Source organism: Epinephelus lanceolatus, chromosome 20 (genome assembly GCF_041903045.1).
Source record: "Epinephelus lanceolatus isolate andai-2023 chromosome 20, ASM4190304v1, whole genome shotgun sequence".
Classification (NCBI taxonomy): Eukaryota; Metazoa; Chordata; class Actinopteri; order Perciformes; family Serranidae; genus Epinephelus; species Epinephelus lanceolatus.
In genome coordinates this window covers 13,397,366-13,416,940 of record NC_135753.1, presented here as the reverse complement: position 1 = coordinate 13,416,940, position 19,575 = coordinate 13,397,366, and the positions used below count along the sequence as shown (strand labels likewise).

Below are 19,575 nucleotides of genomic sequence, written 5' to 3'. Positions count from 1 at the left end.
TGTCTGCCTCCTCCTCCCTTTCATATTTTGTTTTGATGCACACGGGAACAAAGAAACAGATAAATAAAAGAATGAAATGCTGACCAACAGGAGAGGACTGTTGGTGACAGATGGAGAGAGCTTATGGACGTTGGCATCCCCGGTGCCCGGATAACGCCCACTCTGACTCATGGAAAACGCTCAGTGGGCGCAGCAGGCAGGCCGAACGGCGTCTCACCATACTGTGTCTATTTGTTCCTAACTTTAATCAAGTCTTACTGGAAATCACAGCCAAATACATGAGTTTAACTGAGCATTTTGGGAAAAAATTAAACTTTGAGTGTCTGTTTATTATGAATAACTACTTCTACATGCAATCTGATGCACATTCCTAGACTTTGGGGCAAACAAACTAAAGGGAGACAAAACTTTTTCAATGTCAGATTTATATGAAACACATTAGTTCTTTCATCTGATCAAAAATGTCTTCATTCAACTGAATTGCACATGAACTGTTGTCTTTGTAACGCTGCAATCAAACTCTGAACCCTTGATCTCAGGGGGGGAATTGCTCGCTCTATAGACTTTAAAAAACCTACACTAACACACACACACACACACACAGAGGTATTTTGTATGTTCTGTTGCCATTGTTGGGGTGACTAAGAGAGTCAATTGTGCATGTCGACAGACAGACCAGAGCATGCTTCACCTCACGCAGCGTGCACTTGACGAGTGTTATCATGTGGCTATGCACTCTTGATTCTTAATTATCTGAAACTCCAAACAGCCGTCACATAACAGGAACGCATGCACACACTCAGGTTTCATGCTAAGTGTAAAGATCTAGTGCAGTAACAGCCCAGTCGCCATAAGAAGATGTTGGCATCTTACATTTCTGCAAACCAAAAATGTTACATTTGTATGTTTTATATGTATCATAACATTTCTGAAGTGATGCAGTGTATGAGCTGACTTTGTCATCAGGAGGTAGAGGGGATAGTGGATAGTGTGACACTAAAGCAAGACCTGCCAAGCTCCAGGCAACTGTTTGAGACCAACCAACAACAAACCTGGTTATTTTTAGCAAGTCATCGCAGCGTTTCTAGCGGCTTTTTAGGCATCAAACGTGGGTGTTCTTAACAACCTGAGGCTCTTTTTCCAGCACTGTTTTAGGCACCATACATAGATTTGTTTTGGGACCCGTTTCTGTTTTTTTGTGGCTTTTTAGCCCCAAAAAATAAGTGCAGGTTTGGCTCCTTTTCCAATGGCTTTTTTAGATACCAAATGTGGGTGCTTTTTAGGGACTTGTTGCTGTTTTTCCTACTGGATAGTGCCACAAAAAATCAGTTGTTAAACCTAATCTCACATCAACCACAATGTTGTTGTCGTCTCATACTTCCACCTGAGATAGCAGCAACCAACTTATGACCAGACCTGGTCCTCTGGTCGAAGTCTTGTCAGTGTGCTTTCTTCATACAGCTAACTGTCCCTTGGGAGAATGCCATTGAGGAGGTGTTTGAACGCAAGAGATTGCGCTGCGCTGACCTCATAACTGAAGCGGCGCCTAGAGGCTGGAAAGCTGAGGTGCGACCGATAGAGGTGGGCTGCAGAGGCTTTGTCGCCAGATCCACCACTAGGCTCCTCAAGGAAATTGGGATTAATGGTCAGGTCCAGAGGGAAGTGGTCAAGGATGTGGCCAATATAGCTGAGAGGTGCAGTCATTGGCTATAGCTGAAGAGAAAGGATCCCGTCTGGGCCCCTGGGTGACCACGGAGGAGCCAACCTTCTGACACACACCCAGGCCTGATCGCAAGTTTTTTTTTCCTAGGATGGCGAAGGCAAGACCCACCCTACTCTGCCTTAGTCTGCCTCCGATTGACTTACCCTGACATTCTTACACTAACCCTAACCAATCTCGTTCCTCATGCCTAAACCTAACCAATCCAGCCAAAAAAGGCAGTTACTACTGGCCAATCAGAGGGAGAGTAGGGTGAGCCATGCCTTCGCCATCCTAGTTAAGAAAATTGCGTGGCCTGATCAGCCTGTGGTGGGCGTGCCTTAACGGAGGGTGTCTTGTGATAAAGGCTGAAACACCCGATGATGTTGAGGTGCACAACTGATGATGTGTCAGGGGTTGGCTTTGCTGGGTGGTCACAGTCAAAACACCTATGCTCTGGCATGTAGCATGCTGAAACTCCAGGGATGGTAACACCAAGTCCTAACTGATGAATCATGCGTTTCAATGTATCAGCTATTCAGTAATGTACAAGTGTAACATATCATGTCTGCTTTTTAGAAACGTGCAATGGCAAAATGTTTTCTGGTGGTTGGTTTGGCAATAATTAGCGTTCATCTCTCCACCCCAAGACCCCTAACTGCTCTATGTACAGGACACCAAGGTTGGCAGTGACTAATGACTGCTAACCTTTAACAAAAAATATTGTCATAACTTTTGTATAATTCAGGTATCAGATTATACAAACTGTTTTTCTCACATTTCCCAAACATGTCTTGAAGCCAAAGGTAATGGTCCAGCTCCAGCGACAAGGCCTGTTCAAGTTAAATGACCTGAGAAATGAGTTGCTATTTGGATAACATGGGTAGCTGCAAACAAAAGAGAGTTCTGGGAGGTTCGGAGCACTTAGATTCTATGTTGTGCTTTCAAAATGCTCTCAGGTTTCACGTCTGTAGTCGTAAACAACACCTTCACTAATTCCTTTGGAGGAACCCTAAATGAAGCCAGGCTTTATTACTTGTCCATGACCCCTGAGGTGCAGAGGAGCGAGATAAGCAAGAGGTAAGAAACTCGACAAATTACACAGTTTTTTGGTTGGGTGCTATCTGTGCAGGCTCGGCCACAAAGACCCCCATTGTACCTCCGGCTGCAACTCTGTGTGTCCTTATCACAAAACATCAGCACTTGGCGGTCGTGGTTAACTTATCCCAGCACTGATGCCCCCCACACAGCCCTGAGAACCCAGAGGCCATTGTCTTTCACCTTGATGCGGGGCTTGGTGAAAGCGAGATGGGACAAAAAGCCCTGCAGGTTTCACATGCTGCGGCTTTGTAGTACTCCGTCAGGGGAACTGAGGATGGGGCCGACCGCAGAAAGTAGGCTACAGGTAAACTGGGCTCAGCACAAAAGAAACAAAACGGGAATTGTACATTTGAATGGCCGCACATTCATGCATTTGACATATGAAGCCTGTGGTTAGAGGCACAGCAATGGGATTTTATTTCACATGACCAGTACAAGAGACAGACCATGTTAACTTCCTAAACTTCCTATTTTATTGTTCTGACTTTCAAGAAATAGGTTGACATATTAGGAAATGAGCTAATATCAATGGCTAAGATATGGGAAGATAAATACCATTCTTTTATGTTAAATATAAAGCTACAGGTAGGAGACAGCTAGCTTAGCTTAGCATGAAGACAGGAGGCAGAGGGAAACTGCTAGCATGGCACAATGACTTCCTGTGGTCCTACACTTTGATTTTTGTACAGATTACACAAACAACGTTATTAAATGAGCTTTAGAGGTGTTCTTAGGTGGATTTTTGTTACATTTGGACAGAGCCAGGTTAGCTGTTTCCCCCTGTTTCCAGTTTTTATGCTTGGGTAAGCTAACGGTCTTCTGGATGTAGCTTCATATTCGAAGGAATTTGGGACATACTTACCCAGGCTATGTCCAAGAGTAACAAACCCCACTCCCCAACACTTGTTTGTTTAATCAGCACAAAAATCAAAGTGTAGAAATTACAATTTGTAATTTTACATGTGACTGTGTGCCAAACTATTTCTTTGCTGGTTGTAGTAGTGACATTAGGCTTTGAAGCCGATTTTTGTAGTGGCCAAACAGTGGAATTACAACTTCCAAGCATGTGACATGATGCCAGTAGGCCCCAAAAGACTTTTTGCCATAGACTTAAAATAAAGAGACGTCTGTTAATCAGTGGATACATTTTTTTGAGCATCATAACCCTCTCGAAATGACTCGTTGCATCATTAGGATTTGATCCATTCAGTCTGATAACATTTAGAAATGGTGCAAGGTGAAAGGGTAAATCATTTTATCCCAACTCAAGTTAGTGGAGTTCTAAACTGGAATTAGCAGGCTCGGGCGCACCTGCTTTAGGGGCCACACAGTGCGGAAGCAATGACGATCATCCGGGTAATTTTATACACGGCATTTGAACTTTTTTGGCTTCATGCGTCACTGAGCAACTTTCGTATGAATCAACACTGTATCCAGTTCTCTCTATACATCTGTGAGTCCTACACTTTGGGTTTTAGAGGTGCTGGTTATATCATGGACAAGATAGCTGTTTCCCCCTGCTTCCAGTCTCTTTCCAGTCAGGCTAAGCTGTTCTGTGGCTCATGTTAAAGACACAAACATGAGACTAATATTTCATGTAGGAACTACCTTCTTTCTACTGGACTACACCTGCCAGCTGTATCACTGCGCAGGAGGAAGTGTCCATCTAATGCTAACTCACCTAGCACCTCTGAGCTAGCAAACATTAGCGCTCAGCTGAAGAGGTCACCATTAATGTTTTGTCTCTATCTCAAACAATCATGACCATGAGCCTCTTGTACATGAGTAGATAGACGTTTCCTTCTGCACTGATATCTCCAACACTGAGCAAATCACACCAAAACAATCTAGATTAATAAGTAGCACTACAGGTAAGAGGTAAAACGTGTATTTTGATTTTAGGTGAACTGTTCCTTTAAGATCAGACTGCTTCAGTGTCAAAGCTGAATACATTTTATGTGTGCTTCTGCTCCAGTTGTAATAAATGACCCAGCCTTAATTTAAGATCTAGAACATTTATTTATTGCACTTTATCTAGCAGATGCTAAATGATTACATTCTCAGTTTGGAACTTAATAAAGACTGCTATTCTGGAGCATCTTAGTACACAAATAGAAAGAACATCCTCTCCAGTGTTCATTGTGTTCCAATTAGGGGCTGGCTGGCTCGAGGGCTTGATAGATTGACTGCTACTGGGTTTCATCCAGTCATCAAACTCAGTGCCAGATCCACTTATACAACCTGGAGTGGGAGAGTGGTCCTCTTAAACTCTCAACTACACTTTAAAGAACTCTATATGAATGAAATGTACGTTGTCATGCCCGACGGGTGTTTTGCATGAAGGAGTGTTTTGAATTAGTTTCACACACGGAGCATGCTGTGCTGCAGAGTCATTTCCACCTGTCCTAATCCTAACGCTGCTGGGCTTTGAACTTGGGCTTCATGTGATGCCTTAATCCAGCCAAACATTTTGCTGCCACGAGAGAGTGTGTAATCTCTCTGCTGCTGAATGTTTGAGTCACTCTGACTTTGCAACTGCACATTTGGCATAACAGAATTAGCAATGAATGTTCATAGAAATACCCAGACAAAATCTAACAGAAATTATTATAGTGGGAAAAAAGTTACAAGCATGCCTCAGGGAGCAGTTGCATACGGAAGGTAACACAACAGCACCGTAAAGGGATAGTATTGATAGTCTGTGCATTATCTTCAGTAGATTTCAGTCATTAGCCCCACAGTTTGGAGAAGCAGGCAGAAGTCCAACACAGAAGCTAAGCAATGTAACAGCTTTAGTTCCCCATCTGTACTCTCACCAAAGCTACCAGACTCCATTGAGAAAAACAGTCAATTTAGCTCAGTGAACAAGGGAGCTGCTGGTCTACTGCTGCTTTGATCAGTTAGTTTGTTTCTGTTCCTGTGTGACTTTGGTGAATCTGAACGTACCCTCTTAAATGCCAAAGTCGCACAATGACACAAACAAACAAACTGATCAAGGCCGTTGTGGCCCAGCAGCTCCTGTGTTCAGTGATGATAAATCATTGTTTTTCTCAGTGGAGTCTGGCTTTGAGGAGCGCAATATAACGGCTTAATCCAGTTGAAATCACTGTCATACATTAAGGTAAAGCAGTGAGAATACCATCAACAGAGTGTACACTTAAACTTAAAGTTTTTGGGTGGTCAAAATACTTTTTTTTTTCCGGACCCCTCCACATCAGATTGCTTAGCTTCCATGTCAGACATCAGCCTGCTTCTCCAAAATGTGGGCGTGCCGACTGACATCTACTGCTTGTAATAAGCCATCTATGGATAAGTAACCCAGACAACCCCACTTAAAAAAATCTGAACTGTCCCTTTAAACTATACAGTAGCCATACATTCAGTCATTAGGGCTCCTCAGTGAGCTTTGTTTACTGCTCATTGATCTGAAATCCTCTCTCCTCCTCTCCCTTGCCATTCATAAAAACAACACTGCACTGCATGTGTGTCTCGGCTGTTCTGCACAGAGGAGAATGCACTGTTGTAGTAACTCGAGTGCTGGGCCAAGTGCTTTTTTGGGAAAGTACCACAATCACTGTTGGCTCTTCTACTGCTGCACCAGTAAAACATTTTTATAGTTTGCTTGTGAATTTTTATACACGTATGTAATCCAGAGAGATTCAGGTTGTGAGTTGTTTTTGTGGGAAAACATACTTACATGTGTTACATTAGCTATTGCTTGCCTGGGAAAACTTAAGTTGTCATAATGACTTTAGTTTCTGATGCACAATCACGCTTTATGACAAATCAATAAGATCTTTTTGCTGCATTAATAATGTAGTATGTTTATTAGACAAATTGCATTAAATTAATAGGAGCCTCATGTCTACATCACATAATGCAGAGTCCCACTTACATCAGTTTAAGTTCTCCATTGTCTCAATGAGGGTGCACCAGCTCTTAGACAATAGCTCCTCTCTGAAAGCAGGGAAACCTCGCCACAGTGTGGGTCAAAAGACTCCTATTGTCCCATCTTCTATTGTGCTGCTGGAGTAGCCTGCAAACAGAACACTGTCAGCCTTTGTCTTTGTGCGGATCAGCTGTGCAGCCCTTTTTTTCATGCACCATGTAGTCCCATGTGGCTGCCATGCCCTACATGTCACCATAATAAAGTTAAGGACACTGCTGTTACAGTTGATAATGGATAGGCAAATATGTTTCGCCAGTTGAACGTTAGGAAATTGGAGAGTTCAGCATATGTGTTGGGCCTCGGGGCTTTTCCTCAGCCCTCACAATGATGTCCCTGTGATTTCATTTGCTCACTTTAAAGGTCTGAAAGGCTCAATGACAGAGTGTGGGAACAAAGTGTTTATCAGCTCATGGCGAGCTGATTATTGAAATGCATTGTGTGGGTGAAAAGTGTGGATTCATGGATAATGATCATGTTGCATTAGTAAGAGGAAGTATTAAGATATTTTAAGATAAATATAAAAATATTCTGTTACAATAGTCCCACATCCAACATTTTATTTACTTTAAGTAAACGTACAGAAGTAATAAATGCTAAATATTCAAAGTATCAAAAGTGAAAGTAGTAATTTGAGGAATGGCCCCTTATAGAGGGTTATATTATTACTGAAAAATAGAAAGTATAATGTCTCCCTCTCGATTGTAGCAGACTAGAAATACAAAACAGCAAGAGGCTACTTTCCAACCTTTTGTAATTTTTTGCTGCAGAGACATTGTAGTTTATTATTTGTGACTATAAAAAATGTATTTCCTCTTATTCTAAAAGGCAAAAATTACATTTAATGGATTATATCACAGCTGTAGCTACAGTTAATACATAATACAAGTTATAGGTGTATTGGATAAAACTGCAACACTAATATGACATGGACTGCACAAAAACTTTCAATCAGAGCTGGAGGAAGTACTTAGATTGCTTACATAAGTAAAAGCACCAATACTACAATTTAAAAATTCTCTATTACAAGAAAAATTCTTGCCTTTAATTGTGTTTACTTGAGTAAAAGTACATAATAGAGCAGGGAAATAGAAGCATCAAAAGAATAATCCATTTCAGAGGTTCATATTGTCATATACTATATAATGTGGTCTATATATTGTAAAATATTGTGTGGAGCTAATTTTTATTACTTTATATAGTGTTGGGCATGTTCATCTTGACCTATAGGTCATTTACAAGATGGTGATGTGCTTCATTTAAAAACTTCTAATTTTAGAAGTAATTATTGCAATGAAAATAATAAATGTAGTTGAGTAGCACCAAATGTAAAAAGCCAAGTAAATGACTGAATATAACATAAAAACAAAGTTCCTTCATAGTGGTATTCAGGCAGGGACCAGAATGGACCAGCTTCCACTCTTTATTGAAATTGTTATGTAACAACGCCTCCAATTGGCCCGCTTCAAAATTCCAAATTTAATCCACCCCTCTGATTGGACAGTGCTTGGAAAAGGGGCAAGCGGAGGGGCGGGGCTTAGCAGAGTCGGGAGATTCGTCAATCTGTGTACAGATTGTCGCGCCGCCAACCGGGGACCACGTAGGAGTACATGTTACTTTTTTTGTTTGCTATTTTGACTATTTTAACATCGAATTAAAGCTCGGAAATGATGGGAAATGAATGAACACCACATGTTTATTTTTCACGGGGTCTCCCTGACGAAGAAATGCACACTGAAGGGCGTTTACCGTGTTTTTTCCAGTGTGTTTTTCCTAACAGGTAGTGAGCCTCAGCGGTCAGTCAGTGTGGCTCTAAACGGAGACTGAATATCCCGCTTTGTAATCTCTTGACAGCCTTTTTAACTCATCTTTGGCTCGACCGAGGCTTTTAACCAACAACCTACACCCCCTACAAACATGGACAATGTGTTGCTTTTGTCATTTCGGAGTAGTTTGCTGAATTTGTAACAGGTAGGTTTTTGGTGTTCACTATTATAACCACAGCAACAACCTGTCGTCTTCCCTTGTTAGCTTGTCCACAGCGACCCGTAGTAACAGCAGTAAGGGTGATTTCTGGCTAAAAACGAGTGGAAAAACGAAGAAAATAGGTCGTTTTGGTGTATGTGTGCCATGTCGTAAGAGAGAGAGTATTTAGCATCCAGTGCTGGCTGTTTATATTTAGCGTATGGCTTAATACATGATGGCTGGTGTGGCGCTTTTAACACCGCAATCCTTATAATGTGCACTTTCCCCCCACAGAGTGCCATGAATTCCGCTTTTATTTGACATGCACGTCTCATTTCTTTTCCTCCATGGGTGCAAATGATATTACAGAGGTGTCAGACATTTTTAATCAAGGCTTGCAGAGAAGCTCGACTATCCACCTGACATTAAACGCCACATTTAAGCAAACGCACGCTCCATTAATTGAATAGGAGTGTTGTGCATGTTTGCCATTAATTGGAATTCATATAAACCCTAAAGTCATGCTGTACTATCTGAAAAATCACAATGATATCCTTCCGTATTGATCTCAGTTTGCTTTATTGTCAAAGCTACTGTGATACCAGCATAGTGACCTTTAGATAAACAGCATTCTTCATTAAGAGTGAGGAAGGTTAAGATGTTAGGCTGTCCTTGGTTGACCAGGCTCATCATAAATTTATGGAGCTTTGATGTGACATTAAATGGCTGTAGTATTTTCAAGAATGCATTCCAGGTTATCTTCTTGGCTGCATGGGACAGTGTGGACATCATTTGCCTAACTAACTTGTGCACTCCTGTGTTCAGATTTCAGCCACTGATGGACATGAAGAAGGAGGACGGTGTGGATTAGGATCTTTTTCCTCTTCCTTTTTCTTTTTTTTTTCTTTCTTCTTGTGTTTTTCTGTTTTTTTGGCTTCATCCTCCTCACCTCAATGTGGTCTCTAAAGGACATCTTCCTCCTCTGTGGTTTGAAATGAAATGATGGCAGCACGTTGGAGTGATTCACCCCAGGACAATGAAGAGCGTAAACACACAGCCGTGACTGCGTCTTGCGAGGTAAGACTTTGGATAGAGATGTGTCTGGGTCCCAGGCTGCTACTGTTCACTGTGCTTGTACAGCTCTTGCATGGTGGCTTTTGATTCGTTAGCTACTGTGGCGTAGTCACAAGTATTTGCAGATGTATCAAATAAGAAGACTGTGTGTGTGTGACCCTTGGCAGTGTGACAGAGATAATTTTTAATCCTGATTTACCAGATTCCTCTTGGAACATCTATTTTTGATACAATGAAAGCTTTATACTACCACTGGAGTGGAAAACAACATGCATGTGGATTCAGTGGATATAACTTTCACCTGAAGTATCCATGAAAACCACCAGACTACTTAGTGGCTGTAACTTCATCAGCGCTGCTTCAAAGGTGTCCTCACTTTTTAGAAACCTTGTGACATGCCACAGAAGTTGCAAAGTGTGTCATGCACTCGGAGGGAAACAGAGCAGAGTGTGAGCTAAGTGTTGCAGCGCGCAGCACATCACATCTGCCAGTGTTCGGGGTGACTAAGTTCATTTCTGTCTCACTCTGACAACTGTTTAAGTGCACAAAGAGACTTGCTGTGCTAATCTTACTGGGTCTTTTGTGGGTCTGCATGCCAAACTCTGGTAAATGGCACACTGTGGGGCTCATCCCTTTTCCCTCGTATGCTCGGTAGCTTCAATGGTTACATCATTCTAATCATCATCATAGTCCAGCTCGGCTTGATGCATGTCATAACAGCATTGCAGCTGTGGCATGTTTTGGATTAATCCATCATCAGAAAATGGCAACAGTCCCCTGTGTGTATGTGTGTGTGTGGCTGTAATCCTCTTACTATGTCGGAACTAGCTGAGGATGGACGACATAAATCGCTGGGAATGGGGTAAAGCAGCAACCTAAAAGTCGGGACAGCTGATGGAGTAAAGGAGGAGCAGATATTTATTTAAAAACGTCTTACAGTGCAGAGCATTTGCTGTATCAGAAGTAGTTTCTGGCAGTTTGGCTTCTTTTTCTTCGTCTAATGTTTTGTGTACTGTCAGACTGAGAAATCTGAGAATCCGTGAGATAAATACACGTAAGTTAGTTATCATAAAAACCGCTTTCTTTCTTCTCCGCTAGCTGCTTCAAGTGTCATTGCGGTGTGGTTTTCCTCATCTTTTTCTGCGATCTAATAAATGTTTCCTGTAACATCACTTAACTCACCCTCGCTGAGTGAAACTACAACCACCGCAGCCTCCCAAATGCCCAGCTGCTGAGCAGAAGCATCAAAAATACATCAATAAACAAGCTGCCTCTCCACTTCATAGTCTCTGATACTCTCAAGCTTTGGTCAGCGTCAATCAATTAATGCCTCTCACACACTTGAAGACTGTGAAAAGACTTTTATAAGATTTGTAAGTCGGACACCTTCTCACATCTAAAGACAATGTGAGTTTTAAGTCACACACTGTAAGAGTTTGCAAAGACTGAGGATCTTGCAGGGTCACTATTTGCAAGACTACATCTTGATTCCTCTTGAAATTTTGTTTTGTGGCTTTAAAGGTTGAAAAACGCACAAGAAAGACGAGGATGCTGTGTGCAGAGGTGTGCTCTGCAGGTGCATGGCTGCTCACTGAATCACCAGGACACCCTGATAAAAGTGAAATTTGACTCCATCAGTTTTTTAATAACCTGAGGACCAGAACGGTTTTTGGCACAAACACTGCACCGCTGCAGAGGAGGTGACTCACCTGTGAGTCAGTACCGGTGTTTATCCTGATTGTTTGCAGCCCGGGGCTTGACACAGGAGCAAGGCAGGTCTTTTTATCTACCTGATGCCTCCTACAACACAAACACAAATCTCACCCAACTTTCAAGCTTCACTGCCTATGAACTGCCTTCCCCCCTGGGGTCTAATGAGAGCTGAGATCCCCAAGGCGGGATGAACCTCCCTCTCCCCTCACCCCCACTCACTCCACTGCATCATCTCGACTCGCTAATGAGGGAGATTGCAAGGGGCGTTTTCTCTAAGACTACCCCCCTAACACACACACACACACACACACACACATACATACAGTCACCCACCCCACCCTGCTACTGCCAAGCGATGGTAGCAACGCTGGGGTAATTTAGGCACAGCTGTCCTGATCATTAGGGGAAAACACCCCACGTGTGTAACGTCTGCTTCTCTCTCTCTTGGCCTCATTCACATTCCCTTCCTTATTTAATCTGCTGACACACTGATACTGGCAGAGTTGTCATGGAGCAGCTGAGGCTCAGCTCTAAACATCCTAGAGCAGTGGCACTCAAACTTTTTTCAGTGATGCACCCGTTTGAAATGTTTTTTTAAGCCAAGTACCTCCTGACCAGCGCAAAACATTTTTGGTAGGAAAAAAAGTGTGTAGAAGAGGTACAATACAGAGCTGCGCCATTAGCGTCTGATCTACGAAACAACCTTGTGACTAAAAATTGTTAGAAGCCATCACTAAATTCATGGCAGACCATTTTTTTTGTTATTATACGGCAAAGCCAAGATGGCTTTGTAGTTTCATTAAACTGCATATTTTTGATAAATTGCACTTCCATTTTAGTGATATCATTATTTTAGGAATCATGTATGACTGATATTTAAATTAACATTTAAAAAAAAACTCACATACCCCCTGCAGTACTCCAAAGTACCCCTTGGGGTATGAGCACCCCCATTTAAGAAACACTTTTGTAGAGGAAGACGACAAAGTGACTTTTTTGTTGTTAGAAACTATGCGAAATAATGAAAATTTATGTAAAGTCCAAGCTGAAACTGGGAATCATATGGCATTTTTGATAGAAAAATTACTTGAACGACTATCAAAATAGCCGCTGATTATTTTTCTGTCAATCGATTGATTGACTAGCCTAATTGTTTCCTGTCTAGCTAGCTCTAGAAATTTTCCAATACCATTTTTTCCTTCCTAAATCTGACTCTGTCACTTTAACTTGTGTATTGGCCGATTCCAGGTTTCCGATCCCATATCATTAGGCTACTTAAAAAAAAAAACAAACCTGTATGTGTTTGAAATGACTACTTTCATTGTATGCTATGGCTCAGGTACCCCATAAACAGAAGGGACTTTCCAGTGTAAAATATTTGCCATATTGCTGCGATTTTGCTAACAGCAAACGTTACAGTTTTTATCGGAAATCAGTCTTTCTTCGCTGTTCTGAAACAGTAGCGGCAAGTGGCTAACTCTTTGTGTAGGCTACTATTTTAAAGTGGCAAAGAAATGATTTCTAGGAAAACTGCTTTTTTCTCTGGGTGTGAAACTATATAATGTAAAGCATTTCTGATACTGGTATCGGTATTAAAACAATTCTAGTTAGCTTAGGGGTTGACTTTATGGCTGCCATGTTTGGACATTTATATTTTGAATATCATAAAGCACCTGCTTCTCCAGTGAGATCTCTCTGCCGCTGTTGTGTTTACTATTACAATGGCATGTTAGCTATTGTGACGTAATGGAAGCTGAAACGAGTAGTCCATTGGTAAATTGAAAAGAAAAAAAAGATTTGACAGCTTATTTTGATCAATGATCAATCATTTAATTCATTTTTTGTTAGTATAAGTGGCAAATTGATCTAATTTCCAGCTCCAATGTGAGGGCTTTCTCGATTTTCTATGAATGTAAACTGGATATCTTCAGATTTTTGACAGTTGGTCAAAAAAAAGAAGACAATTGATAGACCAAACCATTCATAGATTCATCAAACAAAAAAATAATGAGGAGATGAATTGATTAGAAAAATAGTCATTGGTTGTAGCTCTAAATGGTAGTCAGTGTATGCCTGTACAAGCATTTGATACTTTACTTTTGCTGGTTATCTTTCTGTCTCTATCCCTCTCTTTTCACTCAACATCAGTTTTACATTTTCAATTTTAGTTAGCAAAAAGTAATATTATTTTTTGTCGCCAAGGTATATAGAAAATAAGAATGGTGCATAAAGGAAAGTGGAGCAATAAAGCAAAACAAACACAATGGTCAGGCTCTCTCTCCATGTATTGATCACATCCCTCATTCATGTCGGGGTGGATGAGACCAATGGTGGTGCTGCGAGTGCTAGTGATGCTCTCCGCTTTGCTCTAAATATAGCCCCTCCCAACTCCATAAACCCTTGCTCTTTTTTTCCCTCTCCCCCTTCCACATGCTTGTCTTTCACCCGTCCTCTATTCCCGCGTGTTTTTAGTGATGCTATATTTAACCCGTGGAAAGATGAATGCTGGTGAGGGAAAAATGAAATCACTGTACCGGAATCGGCGTTCGTTTTCTCCTCAGTGCTGTTACAAGCAGTGGATATGTGGCTGTTGGTCAGGACAGTGTCATTTTAGGGGTCTGGGAATGCGACAGTGGTCAGTTTTAGCCATGTGAGAGGCTGTTTTTTCTCTGTGGAAACTAGGAAGACTCTCTTTTCCACATACATACCCAGATGGTAACAACTTAAATTTCCAGTGTCACATCCCAGCCCTAATTAAACTCCCTATGATCTCACTTTTTTTGAAAGTCTGATGGGTTTATTTTAGACATTGCAAGGAAAAAAGAAAAGAGAGAGGAGATTACAGTGTCTCCTAAAGGAAATGCCCCATGCTTTCATCAGTGTTTAGAGCTGTGGCAGTTCATCAATCAAAGCAGCGGCAAAACGATTTTGATTTGCATTCATTTGAAAAGCAAATGTGTCTCATGCAGCACATCAGGATTCTTTCCCATTGAGCAAACAAGACACTGACCTGGACATGAACCGGCTTCTGTCTTAGGTCATACACTCACAGAGAGAAAGTGTCCTGGGAATAACCAGGAGCACGCTCTCTGAAGGGTTTCCCCGCAGTTTGGAAACACCAGATCCGTCTTACGGTCACCATCATCATACTGCAACTGGCGTGTTTATTTTGGCGTCTCCTTATCGGAAACAAACTTCCCCAGCTATTGTCGCTATTTTTTCCTGGAAGAGATAAAAAAGGGAAATCTGTACGCGTGCTGTGTCGCACTCAAGGTCATCCAAAGTATGTGTGCATGTGCTGGGCGGCCCCCTTATCTTTTTACCTCTTGTGGAGAGATGACGTTTGTGCTCAGCATGGCTCCTCTTCATGTCATCCTTCAGTGTGCTAAAAGCCCGCACAGTCACACTAGATGCCATTATTCCGCTGACCACAGGCATGGATGGATGATTGATGGATGGAGGGAGGAAGGGAGGGAGCAGAAAGAAGGCAGGGGTCACAAAGCAGATAAAAGTTTACCAATGGGAAGAAATACCCCCCTTTTCAGTTGGGTTGGGTTCACCTTTGAACCCGTATTAGTTTTGGTACCTAGAATTTGTACCGTTACCCACCAGTACCTTTTTTTGCTACCTTGCTTTATCTGTAATAATTATTTTTCATGTCATGCCAATTGGCTCAATATCAGTCTCTCCTGCCAAGATGCCCCCTGTCCGTCTGTAAGACAAAGGAAGGGCAGGAAGAAGATGGTGAGAGTTTGTTAGGGGGAGGGTTGCAGACGCAGGCAGACAGGCAGAACAAAACCAGTCTAATGCTCAGTGAGGCTGAGACGCTATCCATTACACATGCCCAAGGCATCTCCGTCAAAACACTCGCCCCCCTATCTGGCTCTATCACTGGCTCCAAGACATGACATACACTAGTCAGGAGCGTGTGTGTGAAGAGCATTTAGAGCTCACTTTATCTGCGGAGCTCATTTCTTAAGGCGGTGTCATATTTTACACCGTAGGCTCTATAAACCACAGAATTATGCAATGCACTGTGTAGCTGGTGGTAGATAATAGATGTATAGAGTAGACTGCCGCCATGAAGCTTTTTCACACAAGACAGACCATAGATTTCACATGACAGTGCAAGTACACTGAGATTTAAGTGTCTTTCATCCATTTCCAGTAAGAAATTTTTTCCTAGGACTCTTGGCGGCACTTTTACTTTTTTGTTTTGTATGTAAAACCGCATATAACCACGTGTGTATGAGCAGTATTTGTTTTTAATCGACTCTTATGTAACAGGGTGTTATCAGGACATATCTTAACGCGCTTGTATTAGTGTGGGCTTTTGAGGTCTTGGCAGGAAACCACATTATTTCCTGTCAGCGTCAGCAGTGGAAATGAACAAGGGCACCCTGATGAAGGAATGATTTCATGAATGGATGACAGAGAAGCCACCGAATGGCAGAGCCACTCTGGCTCTGGGGGCTCTCTGATTGGCTGGGGAAGCTTCTGGAGCTCAAGACTGAACAAGTCGTCTGTGACAGTAAATATAATTCCCCCAAATTGACCGCAACGGCCTAATTGTAGGCTAGCAGTTATTGCTAGAGAAACCACTGGTTTATGTCATATAAGAAAAGGCCAACATGCTGTCAGTTAAAATGGGCGAATATTGAAAACATTATTTTAGACAGATTTGGGGGTTAGAAATGTAATATTTTCAGACCTAACAAGACGAAATGAAACAATGAAACAGTGATTTTCCACAACAATTTAATGTCTTTGAATTTTGGACTGTTAGTTGGACACAACAAGCTATTTAAAGACATACCATTTTTGAATTTTTATAGACTAAACAATTATTCAAAGAGGAATTAATCAGCAGATTACTCAGTAGTGATCTTTCGTTTAAGTTCTAAAAATCGCAGGTTGGACCCCATCAACGGCTGATGGACACTAAACTCCACCTGCAGTCTTAATAAATTGGACGAGACTGCAGTGGAAAAAACTGCTGACTAAAAAGTAATAACTCTCTTTCATCTATATTTAATAACTCATCTGTCAACCATCTCAGTAAGCCTCAGGTCCCCACATGACTGTCATGAAGTTATATTCCTGACGTCCACGTCTGTTTTCTGTCAGTGAAATGACCTCAGCATCCTTAAAGCATGCATGCACTCCCTGTTGTTTTGAACACCAGGAAGGGTTTGGGACTGTGTGTGTGTGTATCCAGAGAGCGCCACAAGATCCATAACTCACAATTGATTGGATTATATTAGCTTCAGCGTGGGGGTAGGGCACATGCTTTTACTCTTTGCTGTCCTCCTGCTGCTGGCTTTTGATTGGGGGGTGGGGGGGAGTTGCAGCTCATACACGTGTTGCTGCATGATGTCACAGCGGTTTGCTGCTGAGATGTTGTTCACTGACAGTTGTACGATATTAGATTTGTAATTATTCCAAAACAAACTGTAGCTTTTTTTTTTATCTTTAATAAAGATGCAAGTCCTCTTCCACTGCATCCATGGGCGGATTATGGGACAACGGGTCCCTGGGCAGAAATATGCAAAAGGCCCCACCACCTCTCGTACATTGGAGCAATACACAAGCTTTGTAATGATTTTGCCTCTCTTTTTTTTGTAGTTGTTATGCATCTTTTTTGGTTTTGTGTCTCTTTGTAGTTGTTTTGTGTCTCTCTAAATCTGTTTTGTGTCTCTTTGAGGTACTTTTGTGTCTTTTTGGAGTTGTTTTTTCGTCTGTGAGGTGTCTAGTTGAGTTAATTTTATGTCTGTTTGAGGTAATCTTGTGTCTTTTTGTGGTTGTTTCGTGTCTCTCTGAGGTTATTTTGCGTCTCTTTGAGGTAATTTTGTGTCATTTTGTGGTTGCTGTATGTCTCTTTGAGGCGATTGTGTCTCTTTGAGGTAATTTTGTGTCTCTTGGCAGTTTTTTTGCATCTCCTTGCGGTCTTTTTGTGTCTTTTATGTCATTTTTAGTCTCTTCCTGGTTGCTTTGGTCTCTCTGGGGTAATTCTGTGTCTTTGAGGTAATTTTATGTCTCTGTGGCTGTTTTGTGTCTCTTTAAGGTAATGGTGTCTCTTTGAGGTTATTTTGTGTCTCTTTCTGGTTGTTTTGCCCCCTTAGTAGTTTTTTGTGTCTCTATGCAGTTCCTTTGCATCTCCTTGTGGTCGTTTGAGTCTCTTCCTGGTCAGTACATGTTAATTTGAGTGGCATTTTGCAGGTGAAGGCCAAGGGTGAGTCCTGACATTTTGAGCCCCTGGGCTTGTGCCTGGTAGGCCTGTTCAGTGATCCATCCATGCCTGCATTGTTAATATCTAAAAGATTTACTCAAAACATTTTTGTAAGCTTTTCCATCTAATTCAAAAGGTAGTTTATTATTTTGGAACGTTTCCCTGCATTAAGGCGACTTGTTAGATTCGCCTGACCTAGATAATTTTGTGAAGAAGATTTGCTTGTATTAATCCCTTTGACTTCTTACGCATGTGCAATGTTTTGTTTTAAGTGTAAGATGGAAAACAGGGACTCTGATGTGTTTCACTATGCCAAGAGGAAGCTGGCAATCTGGAGACAGCTGGGCGGTTTGGGCTGACATCACATTTTAATTTTAGTCTTGGATTGCAGAGAATTTGTTTTGGTCGTGTCTTACATGTTTTACCCCCTATGTGATGAAAGCAAAAACAAGTTTTTGGTTTGTTCTGCTGAGTTTGCCTCATTTTTTATTTTCGGTTTGATAATAAGCATCTTCTTCCAGTGAATCATTCGCACTGGGGGTCTGGCCTCCCAAGTTAAGCAAAGCAAAGAGGTTGTGTGTTGATCATTGTGAACGCTAGGCGGGTTAAGAGTTATGGGGGGCAAACAGAGGAGAGCAGTGAGTGATCACCTCCCCAACCGGTCTGTTGATGGTGTGCAGTGGGGCCCAGGGTTGCCATGTCTGGTCACTGAGTGTGGCCTGTGGGACTTGGCTGACCTTTCTGACCAGACTGTGTGTGTAGCCTCATGACCTAACACACAGTCTTGTGTCTCTATTATCACTCAAGTTGTCTTTACCCTTGTATTTGTGATATATCTATCTCTGAATGAAAGCATGTTGCTGCACCTGTGCAATTACCAAAGTTGTCACAGTGGTGTCTTGTGTTTTAGACTTCCTCTTCCACAATAGATATTGAGCTTTTGTGGTCAGTTGATATCCTGAGGGCCGTGTAAATGAGGAAAAGAGAAAAAAAAGTCTGAGACTGGGTCGACACTTAGTTCTAAAGGATTATTAAAAATGTATGAATATCTTAAACCCCACCTCAGGCTTCTCCTTGCTCCTAAGTGGTTGTGGCGTTTTTCATTTGAAGTGAGCTTTAGAGTATCTCACTGATGAAGCCGCCTCACAGCTAATGTCACAATCACAACCATCTGGACGTCATACAGCATCAAAGGGTGGAAGGAACATAAACAACCCCAGACAGCTATTTACTGGCATCCAGTAGTTTTCTTAATTTTCTCTTCGTGCATTTCCGGCATATTTTCCTCCCTCAAAAGCACGATTTCTTTGACATCCCACAGTGACAGGAAGTATTTAACTTAAGTTAATTTGCTTAAGAGAGCCGACTTGAGTTTTTGCTTTGCAGTGGTGGTGGGGGCTGCGGCACTCCTCTTGCCTTTTGTCAGGGAGTCTACCCCCTGCAAAGTATTTTTTTTTTTTTTTGCAGAGTAATGAAATAAATAACTCAGGTGGGATAGAGTCCCGCATTGCTGGCAAAGTGCAGAATCAGTCAGGTTTGCAACGGTTGCATAGTCACCTTCTCTGTGGGTTTTAACAGGATCACACAGACAACTTAAACCCTCTTGAGGTGTTATGAGCCTTAGGTGTATTTTCACTTTAATGAGAGACAGCAGGGGAAGGTGCACGCTGAGTCAATGACAGAGACCTTTCCTTAGCTGTGGCCAGAGAGAAGAGAAGGAAATGATTTTGTCCCTGGTCGTGTCCTGCATTGCGGCCTGACGTTTGATGAATTAGAGAGAGCCTCTGTTGCTCTGATTCTCAGGCTGCCTCAGCCTGGTACGACTGCAGAGACGAGCACAGGGAGGCA

The 19,575-nt window shown here is 42.0% G+C and overlaps 1 protein-coding gene across 1 annotated transcript in view; it reads left to right on the top strand.

Moving 5' to 3' along the window:
- The first annotated feature begins 8,313 nt into the window (after nt 1–8,313).
- arhgap21a (Rho GTPase activating protein 21a) overlaps nt 8,314–19,575 on the top strand; it is a 112,529-nt gene continuing 101,267 nt past the window's right edge. The window contains exons 1-2 of the mRNA XM_033638308.2: nt 8,314–8,717; nt 9,537–9,788. Coding sequence (XP_033494199.2) covers nt 9,711–9,788 — 78 coding nt within the window. The 5' untranslated portion in view covers nt 8,314–8,717; nt 9,537–9,710. The remainder of the gene's footprint in view (nt 8,718–9,536; nt 9,789–19,575) is intronic.